The following is a 20,082-nucleotide window of genomic DNA, read 5'->3' as shown; positions in this document are numbered from 1 at the left end:
GTGGAATTTATTATAATTTTATTAATTATTTTGAAAAATCTATAGCCAGGAAAAAACATAAGAAATAAATATGTATAAATTATGTAAGTTCTTTGTGTAGCATTTGAAGAACTTCAAAGCTCACAGATGATTTGTTATACTCTATATGAGTTCATTGATTCTATGTTTTTGCAATTTTAGGTATGATCATGGGTGCAGTAGCTTCAACTCACAAGTACTTATGCAGGTCTGGAGCAGGTCAATCAAGAAGCTCTGTTGGAATTAAACTGACAAGTAATTGTAGTATACTTGTAGTTGAAGTTTCTTATAGTGAACATCATGTTATTTATTCGGCAGAAGTTTCAAAGATTTTACTTTTTAGAAGAAAGTGTATTGTAGTCATTAGATTGGGTTTTCAAAGATGATTATGTTAACATTTTGATCAAACATTATGAAAAGTTCTCATATTAATGTTTTTGAATTCAAAAACAATTTAAAATGTGTCCATTGTTAGGTTATTTAAATTTTGTATGATCATTTAAGCTAAGAATGTAAATGAGATGATTAAAAAGGAAGTTGAATTTAATATGGTCTTTACTAGCGTTTATAAGGAAAGCGTCACTAAAGATCATGTCTTTAGCGGAATTTTTGGGGAAAGCGCCGCTAAAGGTCATGTTCTTTAGTGGCATTTTTGGGGAAAGTGCCACTAAAGGTCATGTTCTTTTGTGGCATTTTTTTGTAAAAACGCTGCAAAATTTAGCGACGTTATCTATAGCAGTAATTTTTGCGACGCTTATAAAAATGCCGCAAATTGTTTTAGCGGCGCTTATAGGCCCAAAAAAATGCCGCTAAAAACCTGTTTTGCTATAGTGATATACGCATCAACTATTGCTAGCTGTGGCATAGGATGACAGTGGGAGAATCTTTCCAATTGCGTTTGCAATAACACCGGGGGAGTAGCTAATGATTGGGATTTCTTTCTTTCTAGGTTAAGGAGACATGTCTGCCCCCAACCTGATATCTGCGTTATATCGGATCAGGGCACTAGAATTCTAGCCACAATTAAGTGACAAGGAAGCCTATGGCATCATACACACCATCGGTATTGCCTAAGGTACGTTATGTCCAACTACTACGGGCAATATCGATCTACAACTGAACAACGGCAAGTGAAGAATATTGGTATTTAATCTCTATTAAATTAATTTCGTTTGTAATATTCAATTTATTCTGAATGGAAGAGTGGTATGTAATTTTTGCTATCAACTTATATTGGCAGGGTATGAGATAAGTAAGGACTGTTTTCATGAAATGTTGGCGGGTTTGTGTTCAGTTAATGAAGGCGCAGACTGCCTCTGCAACATACCTTTCGAACAGTGGACACAAGTATACGACGGCGGCCTACGATATGGTCATATGACCTCAAACTTGGCTGAATGTATAAATTATACTCTAAAAGGAACACGTTATTTACCGATAACATCAGTTGTGCGAGAGACATATTTTCGTTTAGCGACACTATTTTCAAAGCGAGCAGCAAGTTATAAAGGCCAAATGCAGGGAGGCCATGTATGGTGCGCAAAGATATTGCAAGAAATTAACAATGTGAAGGCACAAGCCAACACCATGCACACAGTGTGTCATGATTGCGATAATCTATGGTTTCGTGTGACGGAGTTTGATAGACCGAACCAAGGTATTATTGGAGGCAATATTGTGTACGCTTGAGAAATAGGACCTACGACTGTGGGAGGTTTGACCACTTCGTTATTCATGCGCTCATGTAATTACAACTTGTTAGAATCTCCGTCTGGATCCCATGAGCTATGTTGACGAAGAGTACAAAATAGAACACATGTACAACATTTGGAGACACGTATTCCCACCGGTCCTAGGGGAACATAAGTGGCCGTCTATATCGCTTGCTCCATTTAAGCTATTACCAGATAGAGAATTGCGTCACAAACCAAAGGGTCGACCTTACTTGACTAGAATACGTAACAATATGGATATCTAAGAAACAACCAACCAATAGAAGTTGTGTGGATGGTGTAGGAACCCAGGCCATACAGCTCGATCATGTCCAAATCGGAATAGCTGATAGTTATTGTAATAAAATTATGTTGCATTATTTATATTTTATTAAAATTATAAAAATATTAAAAATATTGTCTTATTCAAAAAAGCTCTTATTTTATTAAAAATATAAAGATTAAATTACAATTAAAATATTAAAAATAACTTTTATTTATTAAATGAAACAATATAAGAAAGTTTATACAAATATATTAAGAAAAATCAATGTTGGTGCCAGTTAGAATTAGTGCCACATGGAGGTCGTTGACGGTTACGCGTTGGATTCTTCCTTGGTTCAGCTTTCGGCAAGGATTGTGGTTGCTCCGGTGGGAATTGTGGTTCCTCTGACAGGGGATCTGATTGTGGGTGTTAGGAGGATGACTCACCTTGATAGAATAATGACTACGGAAGTGTTTGCATCACCCATGGCAAAAGTGTTTGAATCCTATATTGCGATGGGGATTAGTAAAAAGAAGAGCTCCCCGACAATGCCTCATGCGATCCCTCATACAACAGCGGCCTATAGATCGGCGGTTGAATCAGAGTAATCAGGAACGGAGATAAATCGGGCCATGTATTCCAACCTGCCATAGGACTGGGAAAAGGAAACATATAAGGGTTAGAATACATGTAAGGGCTAGGATATGCAACTGGCATAATCTGAAAAGGCCATGATATTGGTGTCGTTGGTTGAAGTGTTGGGCCCGGTGACTGTGTGGGCGCGGTTGATGGACCTGGTGATTGTGTGGGCGCTGTTGATGTGCCCGCATCATTATCCCTTCTTCTTGGATTTAAAGGGCCTCGTCATTCCCTTTGGACATGAATTTCCTGCCGCCTCTCCTCTTCCAACAGTAAATATGGCTTGCCATGGATCCTAAACCATGGCATGTATTCTGGCACGTACGCTAACTCAGGAACGATGATCAATTCCTGAGTAGGTAAATAATCATACTAATTTTCCCATATTTCGATATATTCTGACCAGTATCTCATCCAATCCGTATTCATTTGCCGTAAGTCAGCTTTGTGCTCATCATTAAGCACCTCAGGTGCCACGGGAATCGATTTTCGGAATTCAAATTGCTGTAATACTATATCTGACTGGTGTATCTCCACGGTAGCATAGTTGACCAATGGGACCTTCACATGCCAAATATTCGGATTTTGAAAGAATTTATCCGGAATTACTGCCTGAATTGCCGAATCCTCGTATGGTGCCCATTAAAACTATGAACATGATAAAAATATTAGTTATAAACATAATACTAAATACTAAATACAAAATGACTATTTTATTATGTATATATATTTTATTTAATACTTACTTGTGCTTCTGACTGTTAGTCTAATAGAAGCCGTATATCTTCAAGAGAGGTAGGTATTCCAACATAGCTCGCCTAATGGTTTCACCTAATTAAATAATTTTTTAGCATACAATTATATTTTAAATCTACGTAATAATTGTAAAATCTAATATAAAATTTACTTCGTTATGAGTGAGAATGTATATGGGTGGTCTACTCGAGGACGTAAAAATGGAACGCGAAACCGTGCTCATAATTGCAGTAGAGATAGGCAACCTCCAATTTTGGCTTTATTCGGTCATGTCACCCCGCACATCTCCTTGTACAAATTTGCTAACACAGTAGACCCCCAACTAAATTCACCGGTTGCTCTAAAATCAACGAGTTTCAGCAGCCATCTCAGATGTACGAGGTTTTGTGACAAGTCCGGCATTAAATAACCTCTAATCGTCTGAAGAATGTATGTCCGAGCCTATCGTATTCTTTCTAGTTCAGTCGAATCATTATCCGGCTCTGAGAATATGTCTTGTAACCAGCCCATCTCGATCTGACCTCCGTTAATATTATCCGGAATAGCACCCAAAAGCTCGTAGCATACGGCTCCCCAATTACCAGATTGAGCGGGCTCGATGACTGTGTACCCATCCACCGGTAATCCCAATTGCAACTACACGTATTCTAGAGTGATAGTACACTCTCTGCATGGAAGATGGAAAGTGTGCGTCTCGGGTCTCTACCTTTCTATCAACGCACTGATTAATTTCAGGACCAACTTGCACCCCTAGCCTATCGTGTCCACGTGCCAAAAACTCGCTTCCCGCAGGTAATTCTCTATCAACGGTGATGAAGGACCAAACATATTACGGATATAGCATTGCAACACCCGATCTATAGACTGTTATAAAAAATTATAAAATAAAAATTAATTAAAATTGCATAAATGAAAAAAATATTAAATAATATTGAAAAATTAAAATTAACACTTACCTTTGTTCGACGGAGATGTGTTCTTTATCGAGACGATTTAATTTTCCGGCCATTGTGAACACGATCGAATATTTGTTAATTTAAAAAAAATAATTCAGAAAAAATTTAAATAAATATTTTTTGAAAAAATTAAAGAGAGCTTTGAGAGAAATTTGATAGAATTTTGAGAGGATTTTAGTGTGAAAAAAAATGAAAGGGGGATTTTATAGTTTTTTTTTACCGTTGGAGTCGAAACGGTAAAAAAAAGTAGTCTTTGGGGGTTAAGAAATCGGGACAAAACGCGTTCCTGGGGGAGCATTTTATCCACGTCAGCACAAAGCGCATCCTAAAGAAAGCGTTTTGTACTGACATGGACAAAATGCTCCCCCTGGGACGCGTTTTGCTGACACCTGAGATCGCGTTTATGTGAAAGCGTTTTTAGGGGATTCGGCCCTTTCTAATAAATAATCAAAAAATTAGTCATTTTCCGTAAATATTTTTAGAAAATAATTTTTTTTGGGTAAAATGTCCGATTTTAAAGATACGAGTGAGTTTCTTTAGTTAGGTTGGGCCAGAGGAAAGCCGCGTTTTACATTATATATCTTGAATTGGGTAAAATCTGATTTGTGGTATGCAATTGAGATTACTCTCTCATGTCGGTATGAAGTTTCAGATTCTTATTAATAATCATCAAATATAATGACAATTACATATAGGTGCAACTATATTTATCAGCTCTATTCAATGTATAGCAGCAATATGACAAATGATCATCCCTGTTTATTACTCTGAAACGTCTATATCAAATATATATAGTTATTATTAAAATCATGGATTAATTCAATTAAAAAATTAATATATTATTTCTTTTAAATGATAAATAACATTTTATGATGGTGTTTTTTTTATATATTTTTGTATAAATTTTAAATAAATATTTAATATAATAAAAAGATTCTATAAAATAAGTTAATAATCAATTGTACCTTCAATAAAAAAATATCACCCAATTTAATCATTAATCGAATATAAAAAATCAATAAAGCCTTAAATTACTAAGTTGCATATAAATTACTATTATTTTCATTGTATAACACATAAGGATTGTGGTACATTTTCTTTAAAATGTTTAAAAATCAAAATGATAAAAAAATATTTAAAACATTATTGAAATTTTAAATTTTTTAGAATTTTTTAAAATTATAAAAATTAAAAAAAGTATATAAATATAAAATTATTAAAATTACATTAATATATTAAAATTATAAAAAAATTTAAATTTAAATATAAAATACAAAATATATTATAAAAAGTATAAAAATAGAAAATAAATTGAAATTGTATGGAGACAAATATATAACTCAAAAGTTTTTCGACATTAATGTGATATTAATTCAAAAAGTATTGTCGTATACAGAATGATTTGTCATCTACGTAGGTAACTTGTTTTATCATGTTTATAAGAGTTACTAAGCCTTTGAAAAATGTAGACCTGCCTACATTTGGAAACTATTTCCATTTGTCATCTCCGCTTATACTCTAAATATTATCAACATTAAAAATGAAAAATTCATTAATATATAGCTCTCCAAATTATTTATCTCCTTTCAAGAATAAAGTAAAAAACAAAAAAAATATTTTCTAAAATTAACTGCCCTTGAACTATCTCCACCCAAAATTGGAACCAAATACTTGGATGAGGATACATTGTCGTGGTTTAAGGTGATAATCTTTTAAGATGGATTTATTTTAATTTGTTTTATACTTTTTTAATAATATTCTTAAAACATTTTCAATATTTTATAGTTTTTAAATATTTCTTTATAATTTTATAATTTTCTATTAGTTTTTAATAATTTTTATGGTTTTTAAACTTTTTAAAAAGATTGTACTCGTTTTCATTACATGACGGGCATAACAATGGATAGAACTTACACCAATTTTAACAATTAAAAAGCTCAATTGATTGTTTATATTCAATTAAAGGTTCAACTGATTTTTAAAATAATTTTTTGTTGTATTAACCCTTAAACAAAACAACTTAAAAGTACTTATCCAATTATTAAACATATATTTAATAAGTTTTATATACAAATTCTATCACTTTACCAATAGCCATTATAAGATTAATATAAAAGAAAATATTTGTTTTACATTAAGAAAAAAAAAAGAAAAAGTAAAGAACTGTCAAATATTTGATGAAGTAACTATCGAATTCAAGAATTTTATGTTATTTAGCTTTTTATTCTAGCAAGTAAACTTTTAATTGCAAAATTTACTTGATTTCCATTAAGTACTTATATATTTTGCACAAATGAGTAATTCCATTATAATGAGAGAAGAAAAATGATTTACAATAAAAGAAATTAAATCCTAAATATTATCTCAATCAATTTTAAATTCACACAAATTTATTCTTCAGCCAATGATTGAGTCCACATTTAAAAAAAAGAAAACCTATACTACTATGTATAAGAGGAAGGCCTTAAAGGCATTCCTTCATTGACACCTGTCCGGTGCTATCTTTCTCTCTCTCTCTCTCCTTTTTTTCTTTATAAACATAAATGGTTAATTTTAAATTCTGGTCCCTTTATTTTATTAGATTACATAAAATGGTTAATTTCAATTTTGGACTTTATATTACGCTTGAATTTAAGATTTAATCTACATACTTTATCTTTCTACATAATTTGTTACTTCAATTATTATAATTTCATTAGTTATTTACATAAAAAGAAGGTTAGAAGTGATTATATCATAGGTGCTCTTTTTCTCTTTTTTCTTTTTACCCTACAAGAGAACACAATGACGAATCTAGAGGGGGGATGGCAGGACCCCCATCCCCTAAAATAGAAAAATTTTCATTGAATCCCCTTTAGAGTTTATAAAATTTTATATTAGTAATGGTAAAAATGCATTTTGGCCCCCAAAATGATAAAAATTTGGTTTAATCCTTTAAAAACTATAAAAATATACACTATTAAAATGGTTAAAATTATATTTTTACTATCATAAAACTATACAATCTAATTCTACTTCTCCCCCCCCCCCAAAAAAAAATATGGCTTCACCTCTGAGATAACAGTAAAAATTTTGTTATTGATCCCTCTACTTTGCTAATTTTTTAGGATTTATTTTATATTTCAATTTAACATAATTTGATCGTCTACTTTATCAACGACATTAGTTGGTCCAAGTAATTAAAATCTTTAACTATTCCGATTAAAATGTGGTCATGAATATTTCTTAAAAATATCTTTCTAACACATACAAAAAAAATCAATACGATAAGTACACCTTTCTAACCAAAAAGTAAATCTAATTCGATTTTATAAGTTTGGAATGGGTAGTTTTAGGAGAACCTTTGGCCTAAGCATTTTAATTGAAGTAATCAACTATTTGGACTAACTAAAAACAGAAGAATCAGATCATGTCAAATTAAAGTATAGATATTAAATTTTAAATTTAAATATAATAGAAGGACCACAATCATAATTTGACCTAAAACAATCATTTGTAATTTAATTTTAAAAAAAATAAACTAAATCCTAAAATTTAGCAAAGTAGAAGGGTCAATACTAAAACTTTATTGTTATCTTATAGGGAAAAAATAAAAAACAAAAAGAACACTGATGACAGAATCACTTAAAACCTTTTTTTTATATATATAAATAACTAAAGAAATCATATAGATTGCGGAAACAAATTCTGTAAAAAAAATAAAGTATGAAAATTAAATATTAAGTTTAAATATAATATAGGGATTAAAATTGAAATCTGATTATTTTATATAAGTTAATAAAATAAGAAGACTAGAATCGAAATTTAACCGTTTATGTTTATAATGAAAAAGAAAGAGATAGCATTTACAGGTGTAAATTAGACATAATATAAATATAAATATAATTAAAAAATTGAAGCCAAGGCGATAGTGGGCAAAACATTCTAGTTTGATTTTGAAAGGACTAGATTTGTTCAATCGTTGACACTTTGAAACTTTGCCAAATGGTGCTAAATGACATAGATGCCCTTTTGGGACCATAAATACTCTACACTGATCACAGAGCACTTCTAAATTGCAATTACGACATTATCAAGAGCTTTTATTTTGGCACCCATTATCGCACCATTGACCAATCAGCCCTTGTTTAGTAACCAAACTGTAAGCAACCAACCTCTAATCAATTAGAAAGTATTAATAAAATATTGTGTAACAAAAGGCATATATTATTTGAAGTTCTCTTTTCCTTTCTAATTCAGGGAAATTGGGGTAGAAAAGAAATTGATTCCTTTCCTATTTTGATGTTGTCATCAGTCCGTTTATGTAGTTTTTTCATTTTTCTACTACATCCTACTGCGTCCTATAATTTATTATTATTTTCAGATTTCAGCACACACAGTCATATCAAAATCATAATAAAACGAAAGCTGTTTCCATTATAAATAAAAAGCATAATGGATTATTTCTCCTCTACCTTCCAAAAAAAATTTATAATAACTTTTTATTTAATTTTTTATCTCTTTTAACTTTTGAACTTGTATTATTTATCAAATAATCTCAAAATAAATAAAAAAAGTTAAACATTTATTAATTTTACTGACATGACAGTCTACGTGTATGCCCCATCAGTAATTAATTAATTTTTTAAAAATATTTTTTATTTTTTAAATTCTTAAAATTTTAAAATATTTGTAACACCCCAGTTTTGGCAGATTCAAGGTTATGGGGCATAGGATCAAAATGATCTGTGTGGTGAAATAGTATTCGTCCAAATAATTCTTTGGGTGTATAAGATGGGCATATTTCGATCTTTGTGTAAGTTAATGATTTGCTAAATTACTATGTTAATTGGAAAATGATAACAACAAAGTAAAAAGGTAGTTATGGTATGAGTTCACGCTAGAAGTATAGTGCGCTTGTATGTTTGAAGTATTGTTCAAGTTATGATACAAGGTAATCTAGTTAGGAGTCAAATTGGATTGAATAATATTGAATTTTCATTTATGTTTTTCTCAGATGGTGTAGGCTATTATTAAAGACAATTCTGAAAGAATGTGATACATGTTAAGTGCCACTAAGGACTTCGGTTTTATACATATTTGTATATGGGATTGAGAAAAGGGGGTTGTTCTTTTTCCTTTTTCTAAAATGCTGCTATCTAATTCTTTCTAGAACCAAAAGCATTTCTTTCTCCTTTAAGTTGGATGCAATAATTATGGATCTTATCAATATTTACTACATGTTTGGGTAAGTTATATGACTCTACATGTTGAGTTTTGAAAGAGTAAGTTTGTTATAAGCGGTTGAATAGTAAGAAAATATATAAGGCTTTGCATGGGGATTTCCAATGTTAGGGATGATGGTAAAATGTATGTGAATAATTTTTAAGGGTGTTTTTATGTGTTGTGGCATTATTTGCTGTTGATTTGCTTGATGGATTTTGGTTTGGAGTAGAGCAGCTGTAAGTGAGTATCAGGTGAGTTCTATACTACTCTTGCATGTCTATTGTTCATATCGAGAAAATACTTCTAGGGAATTTATTGAACTATGGATCCAAAACTATGAAAAGTATAATATGTATATGGATAGTGAATCTGGCAAATTAAAGTATGTGATGATTAGTGTATAAGTACTGAAATGTTGAAGTATGGCTATACATATATGTCTATATGTATGCTATGAGATGTATGTTATGTTGGGTGTATGTTGGTGAATAAAAATGTTGGGCATAAATTGTCCCAGTGCATGAAAAGTCTATAAAAGGAGTCTGTGTCTAGTCATCGCGGTGGTATTTGATGAAGTTCGCCAAGATAGAAAACATGAACTCTAATATGAAACTCTAAATGAAAAGTTCATGGCAATGACACCCTCTGAAAATGAACTAATGAATGGTGATTTCCCAATTGGTTTCTCTGTGTGTTTCAAGACGATAATGGGCAAACCTCACGTAATGTGAGTTTAGGAAAATTCATATTGTAAAAATTCTGAATGGAATGCCTTGGTGGCGTACTTGTAAACTCTAATTTATATAGATTTTTTCTGGTAGCTTTTACCATCTTTTTACTTAAAAAAATACTAATCCTAAGTATTTGTTAATTACTTTAGTGAATTTTGCTTAAACGTTGATAATGGACAAGAATTTATAAAATATGCAAATTTGTGCTTTATTACATGAATTTTGTGCATAAATTAAATTATTTCATGTTATTTATTAATGTATTATATTTAATTGTGCAGTGGGACCATGAAGTTGATTTAATAAAGAGATTATAAAGTTGCATAAACATGAGCTATTTATTTCCTATGTTGGATGGGCAAACCATAATAAATGGGTCAATAAGGTATTATTTTGACCCAGTTAAAATGATGCTACATGGTGGACAAGTCTAGTTATTTAATGGGTCACAAAACTATCCAACAAGGAGGAGTCAAGCCCAAATTCGACACAAGCATGTTGGTTACCCAAAATCTGTTTTGGGATATTTACTAGAGGTCTTAACATTTGGAGAATCATTGAAAACCAACACACAAAGATTGCCCTTGAAACCATCCAACCCATACCTAAATTTAGCATGATTCTATGCTCAAATAAAGGAACCATCATCTATATTCTTCCACAAAATGTGGCTAACAAAGCAATGGAGAAAATGGAGGGATTCCAATCCCTATTTTTAATAAACTCTACCATCTACTTCAAGTATAAATACCTCTACTCATTCCCCATTTCTATCATCCATCATCCCTACATCCCTTATTCTTCACATCTCTCAATCATCATTCATTCTCTCATTTCCTCTTTTCATTTCTATGCATAGCATCCCATATTTTCTTCCTTAGCCAAAAACCTTGATAAAATTATCTCTTGGCCGGCCACCTTAAGGAGCCATTAGCAAAGGAGCAACACAAGGATCAAAGGAAAACATCTTCAATCAGAGTTCATGAGACTGCTAATTTGACAGAGTTTATTCTTCTTTTACTTTGTTATTTTGATTTTAATCATGTTTACAATGTGCTTTATTATCTTGTCATCAACAATGGTAGCTTAATTATGTTTAGCTAGGATGATTGCATTTTTTTAATGAAGTTTGTTTAAATCATGTCTCTAGTGTTTGTGCCTCGATCGATCATGTTTTCAATTAAAATCAAGTATTTATTTCATTCACACGTGATTGGATGCATTAGGATTAGCTGAGCCATCCTAACCAGATGATGGCTAGTGGAACAATAATTCATATGTGCATGCTTAATTTATATCCTAACCCGACTAAATTAAAGGTTCATAATAACTTTACCGAACTCTATTATCTTGTATGGTTTTTAGGTTTATGTGATTAAACTATTTCAAGCCTAATCCATCCCTGTTACTTCACGTGAATCCTAAGAAACCCTTAGTTTAATATGATTAATAAAATGCATGTTTTACTAAGTAAAAAATTCTGAAAGAACTTAATTTGGTTTCCAAACTCATGAAAAATTGAGTTTCCATGAAATAATTTCCGAACACTGTTAAGCATGATAAATATAAACAAGTTGAATGATCTAATTATCCTAGCCTATTAATGTTATTGATTGTTGAAGTTTGTGTTTTTGTTAAATTCATTCATACATTTCATTTCATACTTCGCATTTAGTTTAAATTGCATTAGGGATCAATCTTGTATCTAGATCAATTAATTTAGTTAATCACCCATCATCAAGATATTGTGTTTTTATCATCAAATTGTTAACTTTAATTTTGCAATATATTGATTAACATACATAGTCCCTATTAAGACGATAACTCCTTTACTTACTTATTACTTGATAATGATTGTGTACAGTTGCACAAACCGAGCTTTACAAGTTTTTGGCGCCATTGTCGAGGATTGTTGCCTTAATCATTTTTGTGAAATTATTCTTTTCAATTTGGTTGTTATTTCACTTTTATCTAACTTCTAACCTTACTAATTTATTCATTATTCATTATTTTTTGTGATTTATTTTTCAACTGTTTATGAGCATAGATCGAATTATCAATTTATTACTTGTAGACCCTAAGATCGAGCAAACATGTAACACCCTTAACCCGTATCTATCGTCAGAATAGGGTTTCAGAACATTACCGAAACTTTTAGAACATTTTACAAATAATTCATGTAAATTAATATTCATTAACCGAGATCATTCAAAACGTCCCTTAATTGGACCCTCGAAGCCCAATACGAACATTAGAATCGAGTCAGGACTTAATTGAGAACTCTAAGAATTTTTTGCAAAATTACAAAAATTTTCTAAGTTACAGGGCTCACATGCCCGTGTGGTTTAAGGGACATGCCTATGTGACCTTGGGAGATGCCCGTGCTTCAGGCCGTGTTTGACCCTGTATAACTCTTTGACTTGTGCACACGGCCATGCCACACGCCCATGTGCTAGGCCGTGTGGTTAATTAATTCAATTCGAAATTAGGTGCAGGTTTCACACAGCCAAGACACACGTCCGTGTTCTAGGCTGTGTAGCACAATTTTGAGCATTCTATTTCTCAAAATTAAGGTGCAGAGGACACACAACTGACACGCCCATGTACTAGGCCGTGTGTCACAGACGTACGTGTGTCACACACATCTGTGTGTCTTCTCGTGTGGACAAAATAAAGCCATTTCTAGCTTTATTTATCACCCAAAATCACACCAAAGGCCTGCACTTAAAACTCCCAATACCAACCATTTCAAGCATTTAAATTAAGCAAACTCCATCATTCAACAAGGCCTATCATTACATGCATATGTGATTATAAACTTACCTTGGTTTAACTTAGGCATTAACATCATTTGATCACATATACTTAACATAACACATGTGTATATAATATAATAACCTACTTAATCATACCAAAATAAACCATTACTAGCCATTCCAATGCTAGGTTACAAGACATCATTTTCAAGCCACTTTTGGCCAAATTGTCCTATACATGCCATTATACCAACATGATTCTACTATAAATACCCAAAATAGCTAATAGATAATATGACGATGCTTCAATGATCTCCAACCTTCGTGAGCTTCTGAGCACTATAAAATAAAGAAAAATAAAATGGAGTAAGCATTACATGCTTAGTAAGTTCGCATAACAGAAACTGAACTTACCAATCCCGTTTATTAAATCTAAGCATACAATATCACGTTTTCCATCCATTTGACATAATTGCCTAAACACATGCATTCAATCAAACATGTTAGTTACAAAATCTTCATATACACCAAGTAAGGATAGATGAGCTTATCATGCAATATTCTTTCAAGAAATTATCATTTTATCTCATAATACTCATACCATGTCAAGAGTTATGTCTATTGAATTATTGAAATTTTGATGGATACTCAAGTAGTACACTCGAGGTGTACGATTCAATAATCCGTCAATTCTTATTCAAGAGTGCCCATTAGGCTATTTAATCAAGGAACACACTCTCAAGCCACATATCGTATAATAGGATTACCAGCCCAGGCTAAATCCTAATTGCAACGTATACTCGAGAGGTGTTATATCAGGATTACCCATCTGGGCTAAATCCTTTCTATAACATAGTCAATAGGATTACTCGACCGAGCTAAATCCCGTCATCAGCAAAGCAAGACCTCATTCATTTTGGGAAAGTACATATGTTCATCGGAATTCAATATTTAATTGGGACATAACCCTTTTTCACCATTTTCAAGCATGTATTAATTTCTCATATTTGTAACATCCAAGTAAATCACATAAATGATAATCACATTTCATACAATCACAACATTTAATTTAACATAATTACATGCTCGATTAAGTTACACGAACTTACCTCGACACTGGTTTGCGTATAAAATCTACTTAATCTGAAACTTTTTCTTTTCCTCGATCTAACCTTGAATGTGAGTTTCTAGATCTATGTAAATAGCTTTAATAATCAATTTCTCATATTTCATACTCATTTGGACTCAATTTACGTCCTAGGAAAAATTACCATTTTACCCTTAACTTTTTCATAAATTCCAATTTCGTCCTTCGGCTCTGAAAATGAAACTTGTGCAATTTACTTCCTATTCCAAGCCTAACCAAAATCCCATTACAAAATTTGCAGCACATGTATTCATAAAATATTTATCATTTTTCTTCAATTTCACAATTTTACATTTTAGTCCTAAATCATGTTTTCATCAAAAATTATTTGTAAAGCAGTTGTTTATCTATCAACAACCTTTCATTTTCTACCATAAATTTTTAATTTTCAGCATATTCATCCATGACCCAAATTTCATACCTTGATAAATTTTCAAATTAATCCCCCAAATAGATAGATTAAGCTATCTCGGTTTCAAAAATATAAAAATTACTAAAAACGGGACAAGGAAACTTACCCAATTAAGCCATGAAATTTTCTTCTCTCTCTCCTAGGGTTTCCATGTATTTTTAGGTTGAAGAAGATGAGAAAATAAGATGATATTTTCTTTTCATCTTTTAATTAATTAAATATTTTTAAATTCCAATTTAGTCATTGCCCTTTTTCTAAATTTCCATGGATGAGTCACCAAAAATATATATACTTTTCTTTAATGGTCTAATCACCATATAAGGACCTCTAGTTTTGAAGTCCACAGCTATTTAATCCTTATAGCTACTAGATTCAACTTTTGTATTTTATGCGATTTAGTCCTTCTCGTAATTAAACACTTAATCGATAAAATTTTCGTATCAAAATTTTCACACTACATGTCTATCATAATACGAACCATATAATAAAATAAAAATAAACTTTATTTTCAGATCGGATTTGTAGTCCCGAAACCACTGTTTCGATTTCACTGAAATTAGGCTGTTACAAGATATTTAGACAAAGAAGATGCCAAAGATCAGCTCAAAGACAAACTAAGATGGACCTTGCATATCAAAATGATGGGCAAGAAAATAAATCCAATCATGTGCACAATCCAATCCTTATTGCTGATGATAGAAATCGTACCATAAGACAGTACACTGTACCACTCTTCAATGAATTAAATTTGGGAATTAGGAGACCGGAGATTGAGGCATCACAATTTAAATTGAAACCATTGATGTTTCAAATGCTCCAAATGATGGATCAGTTTAGTGGAACGCTTATGGATGATCCACACCTTCACCTTTGATTATTCATAAGAGGTAAGCAATTTGTTTAAGATAGTCGATGTGACTAAAGATGCATTAAGGTTGAAGTTTTTTCCATACTCGTTGTGACATTGAGCATGAGCATGACTTAATTCATTGCCCCCAAGTTCAACATCTACATGGAAAGAATTAACAGAAAGATTTTTGGTTAAGTATTTCCCACCTAGAAAAAATGCTAAGTTGTGAAATGAGATAACCACTTTTCAACAATTGGATGATGAAGCTTTGTACGAGGCATGGGAGAGATTCAAAGAATTACCTTGTAGGTGCCATCATCATGGGATTTCATTCTACACCCAATTTGAGACATTTTATAATAGTCTCAACGCACACACAAGGTTGTTGCTAGATGCTTTTGCGAATGATGCTATTTTGTCTAAGTCTTATAATGAGATTTACGAGATCATTGAGAGGATAGCTAATAGCAATTACCACTGGCTAACAAATCAAAAAAACTTTAGAAAGACGAGTAGCCGGAGTGCACAAAGTGGATGCACTTACATTACTAATGGTTTAAATATTTTTATAGCCTAACCACCAAGTCAGTTCGATGTTGTTTCTTGCGTATACTATAGGGATGATTATTCTTTCGAGAATTTTTAATCAAATCTTGTGTCAATTTATTACGTAAGGAATCAACACCAAAATAGAAGTGGACACAGACCACGGTCCAACTTCTACAATCCTTCATGGCGCAACCATCCAAACTTTTCTTGGAGTAACCAAGGAAATGGACTGAACAACACTTACATGCAGCATAAACCTAAACAATCCCAAGGGTTCAATCAACAAGCTCCAAAACCACAACAAGCTGAGTCATCCAACAATTTAGTGAACTTGTTGAAGGTGTACAGTGTAATAACCCATTTTTAGGTCAAATCGAAACAATGGTTTCGGGACCACAAATCCAAAGTCAAAATATTTATTTTATTAATTTCTTTATGTTTATAATATGATATAATTATTATGTGAAAGTTTCGTAAATAAATTTTACCATTTAAATGCTTAATTCCGTAAAAAGGACTAAATCGCATAACGCGTAAAAGTTGAGTTCTATTGTGTAAAAATATTAAATAGCTATGGTTTATTAACATGGAAGTTCTTATTGTGTAATTAGTCCATTTATAATGTAAGTGGGCAATCTTGGACATGTTATAGTTGGTTTTCTAATGTTTTATTAAAGGTTAATATAGTAAATTAGTAAATAAGGTTAATTTTTAATTAAAAAAATTGTATCATCTTCTTCCATTATCTCTTCATCACTGAAATTAGAGAAAGAAAATAGCCATTGGAGAGTTTAAGGTTCGGCCAAGCTATTTGTGCTCATCTAGGTACGGTGTTTGCTCAGTTTTTAATGATTTCTACGTTTTCGAGCTCATTGCAGCTCAATCTAGCTAGCCTGTACCTTAGTTTTTGAAATTGTTGAAGATTTTGAGATATTCCATTGTTGAATACTTGGGTATTTTGAAGTTTCTTGTTAGATTATTGATGGTTGTTAATAGATATACGTTTTTGAAATTGTTGAAGATTTTGAGATATTCCATTGTTGAATACTTGGGTATTTTGAAGTTTCTTGTTAGATTATTGATGGTTGTTAATAGATATACAAGTTTTATAAAATGATCTTTGACAAAAATGAGAATTAGGGATTAAATTGTGAAAGATAAAAATGTTGTGGTTGAAAATGTGAATAAAATGAAAATGTGGGTTGCTATGAGGTTATGTGAAATTTGGCTATACATGGGTTAAGGGTAAATTGCATAAATTTGCCATTTTGTGTAAAAAGTACTAAATTGCAAAGTAGTCAAAAGTCTAGGGGTAAATTTGTAATTTAGCCAAAATGAATGTTTTAGGCTAAATTGAATTGAATGAAAGTTTGAATGAGTTAATTTGATATAATATAGGTCAAGATAAGCTGAGATCGAGTTTAGATCGGGGAAAAGGAAAGATCGATGAATAGCCGATAGTTTTATCCAAGGTTACGAGGTAAGTTTGTATAATTAGAATCGAACTTTTCTATACTTGTAATTGTTGAATTGAATGTATATAATTGAAATACTTGAAATATAAATGTCTTAATGATATATTGTATTCGTTATTGAACCCCATTTGAACTACGTGAATTTATTGGATACGAGTGACGTGTTACTAAGATTACCGTACTGGTTGAGCTCTTACGTTTGTTGCAGACTGACCACAACTCATAAGAGCCTACTGTTTCAGCTCATTGGAGCTTACCGATTCAGCTCAAAAGAGCTTACTGTTTAGCTCAATAGAGCTTACTGTTTATTAGCTTAGGAGGAGCTTACCGACCATGACTCGAAAGAGCATGTATGATGATGAATTGACGGATTACTAACATTTTTCACTCAACTATCCTTTGAAGTTCTAATAGGTTCAACGGGCCTAAATACTATTTATACGGATAAGTTACGAGTTATACGTGATATTAATGTTATATGTATGACAAGTGAATTTTGGAATAATACAGAGTATTGTATTAACGGATGATTTATGTTTATGTTAAATGACTAACATGTGATGACTATGTGTGAATAGGTGATGGTTAAATTGAGTTGTTGGCATTTATATTTGTGTTGCTTTGATTATGTATAAATGGTAAGTTTAATTTTGAATTATACGGGCTTACTAAGCTATAAAGCTTACTCTGTTTCTTTTTTTATGTTTTATAAAGGCTCGTTGCTCTCTAATTTCGGACAAGTCGGAGTTGCACATCACACTATCCAATTTTTGATTGGTATTTTGAACTTATGAATTTATGTAAATATGGCATGTATAGGCTAGTTTGATAGAAGTAGTTATGTTTTGGTATCATGATTTGAGAATGATTTTGTATATAAGTTAAGCCATACGATTTGGCTTATTTTGGTATCATGTTTTGATTGCATATATGCGCTTAAATATGGTATGTTTTGGTATGGTAATGTTTGAATGAAAATATGCAAGTGAGGTAATGATATGAATTTGATAGATGAATGGATTATACATGAAGATGGATAGGTATTTAGAGATGAATTTGCTATGTTTTGATATGTTAAAATATTGTGTAATGAAATGGTTATTTTGGTTGTCAATTGGGTTGCATAATTGTGGTCAAATATGATTGTAAATGCTTTTGCTTTTGGGTGGCAATATGGCTTTGCAAATGGCTTATTTTTGTCCACACGGGCATGTGTCTTAGCCGTGTGCGACACACAGTTAAGTTATACGGCCGTGCGTCTCTTGGGGTACCCTACAAATTAAGTCAGTATACCCTACAGGTTTGACACGGCTTAGACACACGGGCGTGTGATTGACCGTGTGACATAAGTCAGTATACCACCTATATGGCACCTGGCCTAGTACACGGGCGTGTGAGGCCATTTCGAAGGGTAGAGGGTTAGACACACGGGCGTGTGGTTGGCGGTGTGACCCAAGTCAGTATCTTTTCCAGTTTTCACACTGCCTAGCACATGGGCGTGTCCTCGGTCATGTGACACAAGTCAGTATGTATGCCCTATTTCCACACGGTCTAAGACACGGGTGTGTTTATTAGCCGTGTGAGGCATACAACTTTTTCACACGGAGGTGTGATATTTGAAATGTTGAAAATTTTATGAGTTTCTGAAATTTTTATATGTTATCAATTTAGTCCCAAATACATGATTAAGGCTTTGTATGCTTGATTTAAGTATATAATGAATGTGAATGACTAATGTTTACTGAAATGTAATGTTATTTGATAAATTATCGTTCTGAACTGGGTTATAAGTTCGATAATGCCTCTTAACCTATTCCGGCGACAGTTACGGGTTAGGGGTGTTATATACATGTCGAAGAATGATGCCTTAATCCAAAGTAAAGAAGCAAAACTAAAAAATTGAGAGAACCAAATGGGTCAATTAACTATAGAGCTTCGTAACTGACTATAAGGAGCCTTGCCGAACGATACAGAAAATCCAAGAAATTTGGGTAAGAAACATTGCAAAGTAGTTACCTTACGAAGTGGTAAGACTTTGGAACCCAATGAGGTTGTGATTGAAGATGAACCTATTGAGAATGCGGAAAGTCAACCAATGTTGAAATTCCTACACTAGCTGAGCCAGAACTTACAAAGTCTGATAAGGTAAAACCCAAACTAGTGAATTCTAAAAAACTAACATCTTCTTTAGATGCAAATTTATCTCCTTAGAAAAGTTATCCAGTCTAACCCAAAGTTCTATCACCTTTATATTCTCAAAAGTTCCAACCAAATAAGCAAAAACATGAGGTACAATTCAAGAAGTTTTTGAATGTTCAAAAGCAACTTCACATCAACATCCCGTTGGTGGAGGCTTTAGAGCAAATGCCCAATTATCTGAAGTTCATGAAAAACATCCTGTCCAAGAAGATAGTGAGTATGAGACTGGCGCTTTAATGAAGGAGTGCAATGCTTTCTTACAGAACAAGCTTTCTCCGAAATTGAAGGACCCTGGAAGCTTTACTATACTTTATAATATCATAGAATCTTACTGTGGTAAAGCTTTGTGCAACTTAGGAGCGAGCATCAACTTGATGCCCAATTTTATTTTTAAACTATTGGGAATAGGTGA

General features: G+C 32.2%; 1 protein-coding gene and 1 non-coding gene across 2 annotated transcripts; one reads left to right on the top strand and one right to left on the bottom strand.

Annotated features, from left to right (window-relative positions):
* Positions 1–924: 924 nt before the first annotated feature.
* LOC121228125 (uncharacterized) lies at positions 925–2,071 on the top strand. Its single transcript, XM_041111283.1, has 2 exons — positions 925–1,161; positions 1,259–2,071. Exons 1-2 carry the CDS (start codon positions 1,101–1,103, stop codon positions 1,705–1,707), a joined length of 510 nt encoding a protein of 169 aa, XP_040967217.1. The 5' UTR covers positions 925–1,100; the 3' UTR covers positions 1,708–2,071.
* Positions 2,072–15,667: 13,596 nt separating this feature from the next.
* Positions 15,668–15,774, bottom strand: LOC121228451 (small nucleolar RNA R71). The gene has a single exon (XR_005926027.1). It is a non-coding gene; the product is annotated as a small nucleolar RNA R71 (small nucleolar RNA).
* Between the last annotated feature and the right edge of the window lie 4,308 nt (positions 15,775–20,082).

The sequence above is a fragment of the Gossypium hirsutum genome, chromosome A04 (assembly GCF_007990345.1).
Source record: "Gossypium hirsutum isolate 1008001.06 chromosome A04, Gossypium_hirsutum_v2.1, whole genome shotgun sequence".
Lineage (NCBI taxonomy): Eukaryota > Viridiplantae > Streptophyta > Magnoliopsida > Malvales > Malvaceae > Gossypium > Gossypium hirsutum.
Note: the sequence above shows the minus strand (reverse complement) of the source record. Positions and strands in the feature narration are given on the sequence as shown.

Bases quoted from the DNA above. Each gene is read 5' to 3' on its own strand.
- LOC121228125 (XM_041111283.1), top strand. From the start codon at position 1,101: ATGTCCAACTACTACGGGCAATATCGATCTACAACTGAACAACGGCAA. The intron at 1,162-1,258 runs GTATTTAATCTC...TTATATTGGCAG, and splicing joins ACGGCAAGTGAAGAATATTG to GGTATGAGATAAGTAAGGAC.